At 40.0% G+C, this 17,820-nt stretch overlaps 1 protein-coding gene across 3 annotated transcripts in view; it reads right to left on the bottom strand.

The window, feature by feature from the left end:
• The window catches only part of khdrbs2 (KH domain containing, RNA binding, signal transduction associated 2), a 166,702-nt gene that overhangs the window by 124,489 nt on the left and 24,393 nt on the right, over positions 1-17,820 (bottom strand). For all 3 annotated transcript variants that reach the window (XR_009064665.1, XM_057848697.1, XM_057848696.1), the window contains exon 2: positions 10,679-10,812. Coding sequence is in view for 2 of the 3 variants with exons in the window: in XM_057848697.1 (XP_057704680.1) it covers positions 10,679-10,812 (134 nt within the window). In the remaining variant the exon portion in view is untranslated. The remainder of the gene's footprint in view (positions 1-10,678; positions 10,813-17,820) is intronic.

Here is a 17,820-nt window from a genome sequence, read left to right on the forward strand (position 1 = left end):
TGGCGCTCACTACACTCTGTCTCTGTGTTGTGTGATGACACGTGAACACCAAGCAGCTATCGCTATTGGCCTGCTCCAGACCAATGAAAGCGGGCCAATAGCCACTCCTGACCAATCAAAAGGGGGCTTTTTCATATGGACGAAAAACAAACCAGGAAATATGGCGGCGGTCGGGAAATATTTCCAAATAGAAATCCCGTCGATTAAAATCAATGGCTGCATGCAAGATTTGCGGCCTGAAAGTTTGGAGATGTGGAGTTAAATCGGCCAGTTTCAATACCTCGAACTTGATAAAACATTTGAAGACGAAACGTGAACGAACACAACGAGTTTGAGCCTGCAAGAGCAGGACTGCTATCCAGAGGAAGAAGGCCGCTGGACCGGAGCAACAATCTCTGGTCAGTTCACTTCGTCTACTTTACTTTTATTGTCTTTTACTGAAAGAAATGCCGCAGTAATTTGGGAAGTGTTTCCAAAGTAGGGTTGCCACCTTTCAGAAATAGAAATAAGGGACTCCCACCTCCCGAAAAAAGGAGAGACTGGATGCTGTGGTCAATTATTATTACTTATAATTGTTGTCTGCAAATGCGGAAACAAGGTTGAACCTCGAAGCAGACAACAAGCGGGGGATACATAAAAGGGTTTAATGATTGCAAACAAAAAATAACACGCGATCGCGGGATAGTAGAAATAACAAAAGGAGTCCGTGACAGCAGGCCGACTGACAAACTCGAAGGTTAACTAAGACGATAGGCAGCGGTTACAAACGAGAGCAGCACACTAACAGAAAAACCCAATGCAGGGGCGTAACAAGCAAATGTAGCGAGATTATTGTGCCAGATGTCAAATAGCGATCAGCAAGGCAAATATCTCGGCAGCCTTCTCAGAGATCACCCGTGCTTAAATGCTGCGTTGATGAGCCTGCATTGGATTCAAGTGCGATGTCAGGAACGCCCCCACTACCAGCCCAGCAACAAAACACAATCTAACCAGCAGCAGAATGGGACAATAATTTCATGAAAGTTGCACTGTTTGGACTTTGAGGGGTTTAAAAAAGTTTATTCATTTCATTCAGAGTTTATTATTATGAATTTATTTTTACTTTCTTACTGTTGGGCTAGTATTATACATGTTTTATTAATTTCACAAATTTAGCACTATTTTGGCCTTTGAGAGCCAAAGGTTTATTCAACTATTGTCTACTAGGGTTTAGTGTACTTTTTCCTATTTTGCAAAGGTAAGCAACAGCCTGACAAAGCCTTGATAGCCTGGTAGTGTGGGTGGTTGTTCATCTAAAGCTCGGGTCCTCTAACAGAGAGAGCTTGTCATATCAGCATTTTCAAAGCAAATGTACTTTTAGGCAGAAAGTAACTTTCTTCACAATTAATTGCAATCTGTATGCCAGCATGCACACTTAGCGTACGTTATACACAGCACACATTTGGACAGCGAGAACGGCTACCAAAAATTGCTTGGCTTCATTCAAGCACCTCAGAATAGAGCAGTACTAGGCTCATGTAATGAATTACTAAAACAGGGATTATCATATTACACAGTATCATATTACACAGTATTTTTTCTAAGACAGCAAACTGCCATTAATCTTTCATGCATCAATTCAGCATATCAGAAACTATGCAGAAGACTTTTCCCAAGTAATAATGTAATTAATTTACATTTAATTACGTTCAGGCAGGAGGGCTGCTGTAAGCAAGAATGAGCACTGCGGCACGTCTAAAATCTGACAGAGGAGATTTATGATGTCTTGTAAATTTCTGTATTGCTCTGCCACCAAGGCAGGACGTTATTGAATACCCGAGGAAACAGCAGCAATGACAAGTGAGCTGAGAAATGAAAAGAAGCCAATTAGTTGTATGCTGTGCAGTAGTGTTCATGAGACTAAAACTTATCTAAGACCAAAACTCATACACCCCTTTTCCACCCAAAGACTGAGCGTGCTCTTTCGGTGCTAGTGCTCGTGCCTTTGTTGGTTCGTTTTGCGTGCTTCCCAAACACCAGTTGGTTTTCCACGTGCAAAGGATCCAAATTAGGGCCACGTCATGCGTTACCAGAATACGTCAGTACATCAATATGTAAACCATACAGGTGGCGTTGAGTCCGTAAGAAATGCAACATAGAAGAAGAAACGAAGAAAGAAGCCCACAGCGACGTGCGTCCAGCTGATTAGCCAGTGTTTATATTGTATTTTTACATCTAAATGAAATAATTCATGCATTTTTACTTGCACAATAACCCCGCTTAACACCCTTGAGCCGTCAATGAACCCGCCGTAGTTCGCTCTTATCTGGCCCTGCAGTGAATTGTTGCCTGCTGAGCACCCGTTTTCAAAGGCTAGTGCTCGTGCTTGGGTGATCAAAACAGAAAGAACCGGTGCTCCCCCAAGCACGAGCACGGAACAAGCACCAGTTCCAGCTAGATGGAAAAGGGGCCAAGACAAGACCAAGCCTTTTTGGTGCTGCGACTAAGATAAAACCAAGACAGAGACAAGGCCAAGACAGGAGTTGACAATATAAATGGCCGGGTGGCCCGGACGTACTTTTAAAACCATCAGGGCTACCAGAATGCTCCAACCACTGGCCCTACCAGTAAAAATAATGCGTCGATTTAAAAAAAAAAAAAAAATCTTATTTCGCATTAATACCCAGTCATTCCGTGTTTTGATTACGTTACTCTATCCCGATCAAAGACAACCTTACTGTCTATGCAGCCAGCCGTTGCTCTCCGTGGGGCGTAAACACACTTCGTTCGCTCGCTCACTCCCACGTGAACGCGTGCAATCTGGTTACTGCTGCTAATTGATTATCAGTGTCTCAGTACCCAGTAACGTTATAGTACAAGACGACATCTTTCTGAAAACCCCAGGATCTGCCCAAGCACCAGGGGAGAAAGACCACTCAAAAAAGAGAAAGTCACTGGGGAAGTTGAGGGAAACCAAAATCCAATATGAAAACAAAAGGTAGAGAACATTTCAGCACCAGTGACGAGACCGCTGAAATTGTCTCGGCTATGATAAGACAAAAAACAAGGTTTACTGTGAGGTGTGCAGATCAATGCCCACATATGCAGACAAGTAAGTTAGAGAAAAGTTAACGAGTGTGAAACTTTTGGTTTGAACTAGGGCTGTCCCAAGTGACTCATTTTCTCCTGATTAGTCAGCAGACTTTTTGTTTTTGTTTTACTAATTTAGTAAATACATTTTTGTTGACGCTTATTAATCCACAAAAACGCATGTTGGGACACTTAAATTATTTATTAACGTATAAATAATAAACATAAATAACAATAATAAATCACAAACTGAGGTCAAAAGGGCAAATATATAGTATTAATATGATAGTATACTACTATATGTATATGGTAGAAAACACTCAGGTGACTTGAAGTTCCGCTCTGAGACCCCCAATTTGGCCAACTTTCAAAATTGTCCGCTATGCATGTGTGTTCCATCATTGGAAAGCTTAAAATCTCAATGTTTGGGGGGAATAAAAATTTTTGACAGGACGGCATTTAAAAAATAAATAAATAAAACATTTAAACCGCGAAACCCTATCTGGAGGTGAGGGCATGAAAGAGCAGAATTAAAGACGCCATGACTTCAATGAGATATTATCACATACTTACCAAGTTTCGATCCAAAAACTCCATGTAGCATGTATCACTGAGTGTCAAGACACAGCTGTGAATAACCACAGCTAGATTTTTGGGGGGATTTAATGGGTGAAACATGGTGATATAAGAAGGGTTGCGATGCAGAAATTGCAGACATCAAGGAGTGGTCGAGATTTTCATTTTCATATATTTACCCTTTTAAATGTTTTTTTTTTTCTCAATTTTTCTTTGTTCTGATCGATTATTTATCATATAACATATCGGAGAAAATGCGACAGTAACAAAAAAAAAAAAAACAATTAAGCGATAGTTATGAGGTAGATATCCGTGACTTTTTTACAGACATCATTTTTTTCATTGTGACGTAATTTGTTTAAAAGTTTAAAAATGAATAATTTTTCAAAATCGTTTTTTTTTTTTTTTAATGAAATATCAGACATCAATTAATGATTCTAAGCTAAAAATGACAGACATTGTAAATAATAAATAGAATTAATTAAATTCGTTTTATGGCTGGGTTGAAACAAAAGCGGTTATGCGACGTCCGTATACGAGAGTTTCCAGTGTAAAACGGACAAATTAAAAATAGTTCTGGGGCTTAATGCGCCATGAATCTGCTATATAGACATATTGTTCTATCAAACACAACAGTTCTTTTGGCTGAAAGTACAGCAGTTTCTTTTAAAGAGAAGTGCAAGAGCAGAAACTGCTTTTTCAGTCTTGTCTGTGTTTTCTGCCATATATACACACACACACATATATATATATATATATATATATATATATATATATATATATATATATATAAAAATAATATATATATATATATATATATATATATACTGTATATAGATATATATATTTTGTGTGTGTGTGTGTGTGTTTTGTTTTTGTTTTTTCCCCAAACGGGAACTTCCATGATCCTCATAAATACAATCTGCATGCCGTGCACAGAGATGTCTAGAGACTCGAGACCTACAGCTTTCAGGAGCAGCAGCAGAGTAAATATATACGTGAAGTACGTGAAAAAAACTTAATGATGCATTAAGTCTTTGGTTTGTTATATGGACTTGCGATCCGCCAGCTTGTTGTTTCTTGTCGTCTTCCAAAATTACACCTGGTTGACGGCGCTTCAAGTGTTCGTTCATAGCCGACTTACTACCGTGGTATGCGAGCGCAGCATTGCAAAACCACACACAGTGGCAACCTCCTCATTTTCGTTAAAATAATTCCAGGCTTTGGCCATTCTGGTCCAATTTTTTTTGGCTTTTATGCTGCTTTCACCGCTTACATCCCAAGCGTCCGCCACATGTATATTTTTTTTTTCAATCCGTCATTACCCATCGACGGTATATTGTGCCTGTCGACGCATTTACGTTATCAATGACGTCGATAACGTCAACTAGTTAGGACAGTTCTAGTATGAACACGATGGGATAATTCATCAGCCTGACTACAGAGAAAATAACATTGTCAGAACGATTGTCTAGCTTAAAAATCATTAGCCATAATTACCTTAATCGTCTCTTTGACTTCTAAATTGTTGCCACGACAACCAAACCGTGGGAGACTTCCAGAGGGCGGTAAGGGGAGACAGGAAAGCTTCACTCAGGCATGGGGCTTTCCCGCGAGCCCTCCTCCCCCTGGAGCTCCCTAGAAAAAAATTGTTTTTTTGTGTGTGCACCCAGAAAAGTGGACATGCACTATCTTAACTTTTAAATAGTTGTTTTTCATTGTATATGCACATTAGCTTTTTGTTTTTACAAATTACTGAATCCATTTTTGTATTCATCATGTAAGAGAGTCAATCAAAACACTTATGAATAGGCATTGCCTAATATATACGGAACATGATTTTAACTTTTAACTAGGTATTTTTCATTGTATATACACATTAGCTTTGTGTGTTTACACATTACTGAATTCATTGTAGTATTTATCATGGAAGGGAGTCAATTAAAACATTTATGAAAAAGCATTGTTTTAACATATATTTTACGTGATTTAATAAAATAAAATTAATTTTTAAACAGGTGTTTTTAATTGTATATACATATTAGCTTTGTGTTTTTACAAATTACTGAATCCATTGTTGTATTTACCATGGAAGGCAGTCAATTAAAACACTTATGAAAAAGCATTGTTTAACATACATGTAACGTGATTGCACAAATTGAGTTTTGTCCCTCTGAGGTTGCCGTAAACAGTAAAATATGTGGAGTTGATTTTTTGGTATAAAAGTTATTTTTTACTTGATCGGTGTTGTTTTGGGTGTTGTTTTAACACTAGCAGTGTCAAGATCGCTCTTGGTCCATTGTCAATTAGGTGTGATGAACACAGACACCCCTGGCAGAGTTAAATGTTCTAGCAGCTAATCAGCCACACCAGGTTTAAGTGCACGTGTCAGAACACAAAGCAGGCGCAAAGACTTGACACCACGACTGCCATTGACGATTCGATTTGATTACGATTCAGGGTGCTACAATTTGATTATTGAACAATGATCGCGGTATTACCGATGATCACGATTATCGATGCATCGTACCTTACTAATTAATAAAGAAGCCAAACAAATTTATGTCCATTATTTATTTAAAATATGCTAATGATTCAACAGGAACGATGGAAACATGCCCATACAACAAAAAGCTGCCCTTAAGCTGCTTTTTTATTTATTTATTTTTTACCAAAAAGTGCAAAAACATTAACCATGTTAAAGGCAGTACTTATTTCCCTCAACAATACAATAAAAATTGCACAGGTGGTATGAATTCCACATTTTCTGGAAACAAAGTGTCTTTAGAAATATGACTTCCTTGAACCAATATACTTTGTTTTCACAGATATCTGTACTATTTCGCATGTTTGTAGTGTTACCGCTGTACTTAATCATGGTTTTACACATTCTGCAACTATTAACATCTCAAAAACAACAACAATATAGGCTAAACAGTAAAAGAGGGTTCGTGTACTCACCTCTTATAGACGCACACGTGTCTTAGCAACACACTCAGGACATTTTTCAATTGACATGACTTGAAACTACTGCCGGACATCTAAAAGACAAGGAGCAATGAACTATCTCTCTTCCCGTCTCGCTCTAAAAAATAACTTTCGCACAGAAGTGCTTCTCTGCCTGCATGTCTCATACACAAATTTATTTTCCAGTCTTTTGAAAAGGAGTAAATTTCTCGCTCAGTAACTGGCAGCATCCATCATAACGTGTGTCTGTCCCTTAAAGGTGTCCGGGCGGCAGACGTGTCTTGAATTTCGTTCCACTACGAGCGGCTGTCATAAAGTTATGAGGGAAAAATCATCGTTTTTGAACTTTTAAGAATTGTAATCGAATCGTCACGTATCAAATCGCGATGCATCTAATAATCGATTTTTTGGAAGTCCCTTAGTAAATAGCTGGAGTGTGGTGGGTTGAAAAAACACATATTGACTTCTATGCTTACTTGCAAAGTCCCGCTGTTACCTCTTGCGAGCGCAACAGTAGGGTACAATTGCCAGTTAGACCCATGTTCTGCACTAGGGTCCCCCACTCATCCAGAATATTAACATCATAATAAATATTTAAAATTAACCCTTAGATGCACAAGTTAATGGACCCTACACTCTTCCATAAGTGGGTCAAAAATGGCCCAAATTGGAACCATTGTTTTTATGCCATTTTGGTGAACAATAATCACTTGTATATTAATTGGTATTATATTTAGGGCCACACCATGTTGATTTCATGCTTGAAATATCTTTATGATTCAATTAACATTTTTTGAATGAAAATAATAATAATAATAATAATAAAATAAAACAGAACAGCAATAGATTTTATCCTTCCTTGTATCTTATCATCAATAATGACGAGCTCCCATGCATCTTTTTGGTGAGACAGCGGTGCTAAACCCTTGTGGAGGCACTGACAGATTTCTGAGGATTATTGTGGCTCTTTTGAAAGTTGTTTAAATTGGGGGTCTGAGTCACCTGAGTGTTTTCTGCCATATATACTGTACAGTACATACAGTAATGTTAGCTAACTTAGGCTAGGTTCATACCACAGGTCTTAATGCACGAATCCGATTTTTTCGTGTTTTTCCGACTCGACTGAACGGAAAAAGTCGCATAAAAGTGGACCATTTCAAATCTGATCCAGGTCACTTTCGTATGTGGTTAAAATCCCATCCGGGCCACATTTTTCCAGAATGTGGCTGTGGTCTGAACTGTCAAGTCCCCCAAATTGGAATTCATACAGCAATTAACGTCAGTAAAGAGCGAGACAGACAGGGCGCTACGGTACAGCTGTGCATTAGTGCCTTGCTTGAACGCTGATTTTGGGGAAGAAGCGGGCTTGACAACATTCATAAAAAAATAAAATGTGTCGATGATAAGTCTGAGAATGCTCGGTTTTCTTTATGCTTCAATGGTCCTGCGCATGCGGGCTAGTTTGCTCAGCGCATCTCGGACTGCGAATTAGAGCGCATGTGTGATACTTGAACAGGCTCAGTAGACAAAGGCAGTCTGAACGGGCATGCCAAAAAAACAGATGTGAAAAATCGGAATTGTGTATTAGGACCTGCGGTATGAACCTAGCCTTAGTTAGCTAGCTAGTTATGAAGTATGTAAATTGTTTGATAAAAATGAATAAATAAATGAATCTACCTAAAAAAAAAAAAAAAAGTAATGTTATTCATGGTATTCCACCAATTTGTTTGTTTGTGATTTTTGGGATCATTAACTGACACGTTGATCTGGACCAGTGGTTTTGATAATGGGGGCAGTAAACTTCAAAACTCCAAAAGCCCTTATTGTCTACCCCTGCAAGACCATAAAAGTAAATTTTAATGGGAAAATTATGGTTAATAGGTTATTAGTTTCCAGTCATTTACAAGAGTGGTGGAAAGTTTGTAACACAATAATTTAAAGTATTTAAAGTATTTGCTGTTTTCCCGAGAGCTTTTTTTTTTTTTTTTTTTTTTTTGGATTACATTCATGAAGTTGAAGAACAGTTGAGTTTGAGACAAGATTATGACCTTCAAATTTGGTCTAGAGACCAGTCTTGAGAGTCACAAGACTACTTTTCAATTTGAGACTCATTGGAAGATGTCAAAAATATACAGTATATTGTACACATTAGATCATCTGCATATTTTAATGTGACCCATTAGAGATTCTGCCTGTTTACACAGATAACTGCGGTCAGTTTTGTTGACACCATCTAGCTCAAGATGAGGCAAGATTCATGCCATATTTCTCAAGATATGGACTACACTAATGTCAGCAGAAGTAAGAAAAAAATTCCCCTGTGAAAGCGGTCTCCGCTTTCCTATTCACATTCGACCCATCGCACTTCTTGTTTGAGTTTAAGCTCTACCACAAGCTGAAATACAAAGATGCATTGTTGGGTATCAAGTAGGGTGGGGGAATACAAGAGTTTAGTGGATAACTTGGGTGATGGTGCACGTCTACTGACTTCATAATGATATTGACGGGACACATTCCCCAGACACTGTGCCACGCCTTCAAGTAGGGGGCCATTGTCGCACACATGCAGCGATCCAGTGCCGGATTTATGTTGAAAAAGTATGAAAGCTGTACTGCATACAAACAGGAAGGATTGTCTTAGGAGTGATTTGTTTGAGGATTCAAGGTAATTATTATATTTTTCGTACGATGCATGCATTTTGAAATGTTGTGAAAAACAAAATCAATGAGAGAAATCAACCGCTACAGCACTGGTGTCATAATTTAACGTGACTTTTAACCAAGATTCGAGACTGTTTTACATCCATATCTGTAAAGAATTCAGGGATTTAAGTATTTATTCACAATAATTTTCAACGTGAATAGCTCTTTGTAGTGATAAGGCGGCACTACTGTGGCTTAAAGACTAGCAGCACATTCGACATATTTACGCAAAATAAATGCTAATTGCCCGGTTCTTTGCTCTTTTAAAAAAGAATCAAGACTGTTTTACATCCATATCCATAAAGAATTCAGGGATTTACGCATTTATTTACCAGAATTTTTCATCGTAAAAAGCTCTTTATAGTGATATCGCGGTGCCAACGTGGCTTAAAGACTAGCAGCACATTTAACATGTTTAGGTAAAATAAATGCTAACTGCCCTTTTTTTTTTGTTTTTTTTTTTGCTTTTAACCAAGAATCGAGACTGTTTTACGTCCATATTCATAAAGAATTCAGGGATTTACGCATTTATTCACAAGAATTTTCAACGTAAAAAGCTCTTTGTCTGTGTTTCCCCTCGGTCAGCTTTGACGGAGATAGGCCCCCTATTTATCGGCCCCACACCCCGTGTTCCATCAATGCATTTTGAAGTCTGTGGCACGTCAAACCATCTTCATCATGACATCTTGATTTTCTATTTTGTCGTGTGTGTTTTAATTGATTCTGTATGAAGTTCCAAGCACTTTCTATTTGCAGGCTCTGCTGCACTTTCATTAACTATCTAATCAAGAACTGATTTACCTGCTGGAGATACCGGACATCACTGGGTGAATGTAATTAAGCGGCATTGAAAGGAAAGCATGCAGCACTTAATTCTTCAATAATGTCTTGCTTTTACAAGGAAATTATTTTTTTTAAAAAACATTGACATGGAATTTTCAAAAGTTTGCTATCGCAATATGTTTTCTTTCTCTCTTTAATCACACCAACATTGCCTTTGCTATGAATTGACAGTAATTTAAATGAGAATAGGCAGTAGAAGGTACTCCGTCATGTAATGATTTAAAATCAATAAACAAAGTGGAGACTTCCCCGCCATACGGTAGATTAATGACTTTCTTAACACTGATCCTGAAATGCAAAGTTAATTAATGTATGGATTCTATAAAGGAGCTCATTGGGCTGAAATCCCTGGACATCTACTTCGGTCCGACACAAATTCAACTTCATCACACTGTTAAGGATGTTAACGTTTCTTGTATTAAGTTGTTAAAGTTGATTGTTAATGTTGAAACAGTCTAGATGAAGACATATTTTTGACAGACTTAACAGTACCACATAATACAGACAGGTTGCATCTTACCTTTGGATACTGTTGAACAGGAATGAGAACTCTTTCCGACAGCTTGATATTCTTATTGCTGATAATGTCAAGGTATTTCTTCATTATTCCATCTTTTTGCAGTTCGTCACCTTCACCTTCATGCTTTTCAATTTCTGCAGTCAAGCAAAAATGAGAATACAGGAAGATAACAAGATATGTTAAACTGTGCATTAGCCAATATTCTCTATTCTGGCATAAAGGTGACTGCAAATAGCAATGATAAAAAAAGTCTGACTCTGGGGACACTTTGGGAGAAGTGTAACAATGCGTTCCTCACAGCTGTGAATAGGATCACATTACGATAGGGGAACACCGCTTCTTGATGTCATTAGAGAGGAGTTGTTTGGGGTGGCGGAGATTAGATCTGTGAGCCCTCACATTAAGATAATATTTACAGATCATTGATTCCAATCAAACAGCACTTTGTCTCTGTATCATTTACATGAGGGGGAAATCCTATGCAAATTGGCCAAACAGACATTCGATGTGCTTCAAGCTTTATGGGAAAATGATCGGATATTCAGCATATTGTATTGGTATGGCAAAGACACCCCAAAACACAACTACCGTAATCATTTCCTGCATATAGCCTTTAAATTCAATTGATGCACAAAAGTCAAGCGGTTCTTACAGTAGGAGATGCAAAACCAAGATACTGGTGGGATATCCAGAAATTTGATTAACACTACAGCACAGGTGTCAAACCGATTCCAGAAAGGGCCTAGTGGGTGCAGGTTTGCTTTCCAACCAATGAAGAGGGCACCTTTTCACCAATTAGATCTTTTACATGTGTAATCAGTTAAACTTTGTCAGGTGCTGCTTGTTTCAGCAGGAAGTTCATTGGTTAAACTCTCTGCGCGTTATCGGTTGGAACAAAATCCAGCACCCACTAGGCCCGTTCTGGAATCAGTTTGACACCTGTGCACTACAGCAAGTTTGAAAATGAAATGCAGGCATTTAGCCAAGGATGATTGCGTTTTTAGAACATTAATTTATCACACAATGATTGGCTGTTTTACCCAGATGAAAGTGGAATTTAGAGCTAGGAATTATTCTATAACTCTCTAAAATATGTTATTAACACCATAAATGCAGAAACAGATGCTGTGGTGGGCGCAGAACAAAGGCAGGTGTACTCCCAAGTGGTTACCTAGATTGAGTAGTAGCAAGCACAGCTAACAAGGGGACCCGACTGGAAATAACTATAATGCAACAGAAGCAAGCTACGACGAGGAGCTACTGTTCTACGGTGTGAAGTATCATCTTCAGTGAGTTAATTCTGGAGTCTATCTTTTTTCAGGGAAAAAGTACTATCTGTCAGTCAATAATCACGCATACACTATGTACAGATAAAACAGACCATTCGTGCAGTCACTTGGTGAGATCTGAAACCCACCCTATCTGCACAGATGTCAGGCATGTAAACCCCTAAATCATTGGTGACCTTGAATGTTGCATACACAATGTAATGAAAGAGGAAACTCTCAGCTTTTACCTGAATTACTTTGGAACCTTAGTTTGAAACCCTATTTGTCACCTTAAACTTTGAACTTTTCCAATCTGGCTTCCGCTCACAGCATAGTACCAAAACAGCACTTCTCAAAGTAACCAATGATATTCTCCTCTCCTCGGACTCTGGATAACACATCGTCCTCATCCTCCGTGATACAATCAACCACGCCATCCTGCTGTCCGGACTTGCATCTCTATACATCACTGGCAGGGCACTTTTCTGGTTCAACTCCTACCTCACAGACCGACAACAATTCATCAGTATTAACAACTGCACATCCCCTGATGTGCCCTTACTACAAGGTGTCCCCCAAGGATCAGTACTTGCCCCAATCCTCTTCATTCTTTACATCCTTCCCCTTGGTCGGGTCCTCCGAAAATATGGACTGTAATTTCACTGCACGCCACTTTCACGCCACAAAAATCATATCGCACAGTACCGAATCTACATAACCGTCACAGTGAAATTAAATCCTGGATGCCAGCAATATTGTTAGGTTTTGTGTTGGTTACCTCCTAGTGTGTCCCTGTGATTGCCCATTGATTTCACCTGTTGTACCTGCTCCTAGTGTATCCTCCAATCTGCATCCTCCTGTGTCGCTCACCTGTTCCTAATTGCCTCGTTACCGCTTGTCTGTGTGTGTATATAAGCTCCCGATTTCTTTTCACTCCTTGTTGCGTCATTGTCGATGTCTATCCCAGTGTGGTCGATATCTACTTCTGAAGCCCTCGTGGTCCTGTATTCCCTGTTTGAGTGAGTTTTGATGCCTTTTATTTGCTCCCCTGGCCTTTTGTTGATACTTTGTGTTTTTGTTAATTATCATTAAACCAATTTTGAGTTCACTGCTATCCGGGTTTGCCTCCTTGCCTTGCCTTGGATTTGTTTCCCTGCTTTGGGTCCACACCGCTCGTCAGCCCTCGTTCCCTGTCAAATATATCTTCAACGTAACAGTGACATAATCATCATAGACCCTGCAGCTCACATCAAAGACAGTCGATTTTCCCTCACCATGAACAACTGCACGCTGCTTCTCTCAACACACTCCTGAAACCTAGGAATAATTTTCAACAATAAACTAAGATTTGACCACCACATCACCAGAACTGCCGTCTTCCACCACAAGAACATAGCCTGTCTCCGCCCCTCCCTCACCTTCTGTGCTGCAGAAACCCTAATCCATGGATTCATCCCCTCCAGACTTGATTACTGTCACAGCGTTGTTTTCAGTTCTCCATCCAAACTCTTCAATAAACTACAATACAGTGGTACCTCTAACATTCATTCCAGGACCATGTTTGTAAGTCGAAATGGTCGTATGTCTAGCGGGATTATGCCATAAAAAGACATTATAATTCCATTAATTTGTTCCTTAAATCCTTAACAAATACTGCTGGTACTATTACAAATGGCAATTACACATACCCCCCCCCCCAAAAAAAAAATCTCTCTCTCTCTCTCTCTCTCTCTCTCTCTCTCTCTCTCTCTCTCTCTCTCTCTCTCTCTCTCTCTCTCCCTCTATATATATATATATAAAAATCTACAAACCGCTATTTTTTTCCCCTCATTTTGGGTCCTGCGGCGTGTGCAATGATGCGGCCAATTTGTGCATTTTTCTGACGCCCGGGAGGGGCGCTCGAGCATGGAATGTGGGAGTGAGACAAGTGGAATGTATGTCGAGGAAGACACTATTTTGGACTATTACCAGTTGTTTAACTTTGGGCTTTGTGCATGAATAGAGGTGGCGGACCTCCGTCTTTGTGCATGACTAGAATTGGCAGACCCGCATCATGGAAAATGCTAAAAGAAATTCAAGTGGCACTCCGAGTTGAATGGGAGGCTTGGATGACCAGCGGCAAGAGATAGTTTGCCAAGACTGGCCGCTAGTGACGGGATCTGTCGTTCACTTGAATAAACGAATCCATTCCGGTTCGTTCAGTAAAAAGATTCGTTCAAACAAATCGTTCAACGAATCTTTCGCCCCCCTCATCTCCCTCCCCGCCCAAATGACTCGTTCGGTTAGTGAACGGGAAGTGAAGTTGCCGAACGAATCACCAAAGACCGCTTCGCAGTATAACCGAACGGGAAGTGACATTGCTTGGTCCCTCCCTCTCTTGCAAACAGGCTCCTCATTGACCACTCGTCGTAGTTTCCGAAATGAGTGACAGGCGATATCATTCTGTTTTCACAGACAGCCTCGTCTCCCTCCGGCTGCTACAAAAGCGAGGGAGAACTTCCGCGTCGTCTGTCCTAGTTCAATGGGATCAAAGTCATGGCTCGTGCTTGCATTTCGATTTAGGACACGGTTAAACATTTTCCTTTTGTGGGGGTTTGGGGTCGGGGGCGCACGGACTTTCTTTAGCATGATCTTGATCACATATACAATGCTGCTGCTACCAGCCAACACGGCATGCTTGCTGTCACGAAAATAAAAATAAATCTAAAGTTTAATTTCTAAATATGGAACGACCAACACATCATATTTACCTCTCGCTCTGTTGTATTTTAGTTTTTATGCTCATCACTATTATTTTTGGTCACTATTGTTAAAACTAAAGTGTAAATAGCTAGTTGTCAAATGTGCTGCTCTGAAAAAAACAATACTACATTTTGATATTTGATAGTTAAATTGCAAATCAGTATTAAGATGATCGTATTGAATTTTTGCACTGGTATTAACAAATAAAATAATCCGGTCAGCTCCCCTGTCGTCCCCTCATCTCAGATCGTCAAATGCTGACGAGAAATTATTGTTTGCTCTTTACGATGTCGCCTTTCTACTCTCATTAGTCTGTTAAGAAAAATGTAGACATATTGCGACATCTCCTGTGTCCGCGTGCGTTGTTTTTGGGCGCTTGAGTAGCACATGGTGGACGGATGGAGATAATTTTTTAAATTTTTTATTAAAAAAAAATTTTTTTTAAACCTGTCCTGTTCAGCTGTTTGACACAGAGAATGGAAGTCTAAGTGCCCGGATTCTGAACAGTTTTAATGTTTCACATGGAGAGTCTGACATACTCCCATTGTGATCATTCAAAATACCTTTTTATTATGACAAAGCAGGGAACAGGAAGTGGTTATGGGGGGACAGAAGAAAAGAAATACAAGAGAAGAAAGAAAAGAAACACACAAACAACAACAAGAAATACATTGAACATCTAAACTAGTTACTAATATGCTGGTGCTATCGTCAGCGAGATGTATTTCCGGTTTACACCATGTGGGGGCCAATTGGCCAGTGAAAGAGGAGAATGGGGGTGGGGGTGTCTATAAGACTATAAGCTAAGTGATTGAAAGGGGTAGAGTGTACACAAATCAGTTCTGTGATCTAGAACCCAGTAATCGTGTGAATCTCTTATGAGTGTAAGCCCGTTGGCGACCAACCCTACGCCGCCGCATCACCAATCCCGGCACCGGAACCCCCAACCCGAGCATGCCCTACCACATCCAGCAGCACGCAAGCCCCACCGGGCGCGCGACAGCCACGCAGACAGGCGGAGATGGAGATAATTTGACAAACCAACCAACACCCGACACGCTCTGACACGAAAAAAAAAAATCATTGCAAATCAGTATTATGGTGATCATACTAAATATTATTTTTTTTCTGTGCACATATAAGGTAAATATCGCTGCCATGAAGCCTCCATATAGTGACAGTTCTCTGCCCCCTTCACTGCCGTCACGCGACCGCAGCTCACTTTTGCTTGCCTCGTAGCTACCCGTGTTTTGAACTACTGTAAATTTGATAGTATGTCGTCATAGGCAGTCCCGAGTCTGTTGAGAAAAGTAGTACACTAAACCATGCTCGCTAGATTTGTGTGGTGTTTTTGTCTGTTTGAGCAGCATTTGATAGGCTCCACAACAAATATGTGACAAAGTCATTTCCTTTCATGTTTTGACTCGTTCACCGCATTACTGGAAAGTCAAGTTAGCAGCAAGCCAGGTCAGGAACCGGAGGACCGAGTCACTGAACGGGAAGTGACAAACTCAGTCTTCCCCCCTGCCTGCACGCTGGCTGCTTATTGGCTACACGTGGAAGTGAGTGACAGACGCCCTGATTCTGTTTCCGCTCCCTCCCCTGCCCGCGATGAGGCTGGCGTCTGATTGGTCGTGTGCGATGTCAGAAAACGCTGCCGCTTGGTCAACGCCCTCCCACGCAGCGAACAAGCCCCAACTTCATAGAATGAATCAGTGCAGATGGTGATTAGTTCGGTCTCGTTCACCCAAACAATTCGTTCAAAAAGAACAAATCGTTCGCGACCGATACAGCACTACTGGCCGCATGCGAAGAGCAGCTTTTTCACAGGTCTGCCGGTGGATCTTGGCAGCGTGGAGCAGTGTGAAAGAAGTCGAGGGGCCTGTCTGCTGCGTGATGAGGAGGATGGCACGGGCTCAGAAATGAATTTGCCTCATTCTGGGAGACACTAAAGGTGACAGCGAAGGAGAGACTGAGGAGGTGCGTGGCGAAGTGTATCGGAGCCTATTCATATCCGACACAGAGAGTGAAGACTTCCATGGTTTCAATTCACAGGAGGAAGATGAAGATTGCTAACAAGACTTTCATGTTTCTACCAACCAGCCCAGTTAGTACAGTACTGTCGTGTCACTGCTATGTAACTGCCGTGTCAAATTCCTGTAATAATGTAACGAATCGGGTTTTAATTTGGCAGACGTTTTTTGCGTGGATTACCTGAACGCACACTGTGGCTGACGTAACAGTGAGATAGAAAGTGCATTAGAGATTTTTAGTGCTGCAACGATTAATCGATTAACTCGAGTATTTTGATTAGAAAAAAAATGTTTGAATTAAATTTTATTGCTTAAAGTATTCGTGTAATTAAATTGGCGTTGTAATAATTTATTTTGAAAGTGTTTGCATTTAGTTTTATTGATTAGGGTGGATACACTGCCCTCTGGGTTGCCTCATTTCACATGGCTGAATCCAACTGCTCCCTGTTAAAACCAACATAAGCTTATGCATAAGTTTTTCTTTGCGCTGTTTTTTAATGCATTCGTAATATCGTTAATAGATATATTTAGCTGTTTTTTGTGGGAATATGTCTTTGAACCATTTGTTAAGAACATTGTTAAAGAAAAAAAAGTTACCATTTTACATAGATCATTTTTTATACCATTTGAGGCTTAGCTCAGGTATTTTAATTTTTTAATTTTGTTCCTTGTCCGACTACTCGATTATTCGAACTAACTAGTTCATCGATTAATCGACTACTAAAATAGCAATAGCTGCAGCCCTAGAGATTTTACTTTCTCTTTTAATGTTTTGTTACTGGCGTCAACTGCGGCGGACAGTAGTTGTGTTGTGTTGCACAAGTTGATGGAATAAATGATAGGAAACCTGACGAACCTGGCGATTCCTTTGGCGATGTTACCACAATTATAACTGTCATCTTAACTTATAAAGACTGGCAAACGGAGGTCGAAGGACAACCGTCGATATTGTAGAAATTCTACAGCCTTATTGTCGAGCCAGTTCAAGGGTGCGCAAACCATGCTCATATTTTTCTATCATTTCCATCTTCATTCCAATGGTAAGCGTCACCTTTTTCCTTTTTCACCACCTGCACTAACCTTGGAACCCATGTTTTCT

This window comes from Corythoichthys intestinalis, chromosome 10 (genome assembly GCF_030265065.1).
Source record: "Corythoichthys intestinalis isolate RoL2023-P3 chromosome 10, ASM3026506v1, whole genome shotgun sequence".
NCBI classification, from domain to species: Eukaryota; Metazoa; Chordata; class Actinopteri; order Syngnathiformes; family Syngnathidae; genus Corythoichthys; species Corythoichthys intestinalis.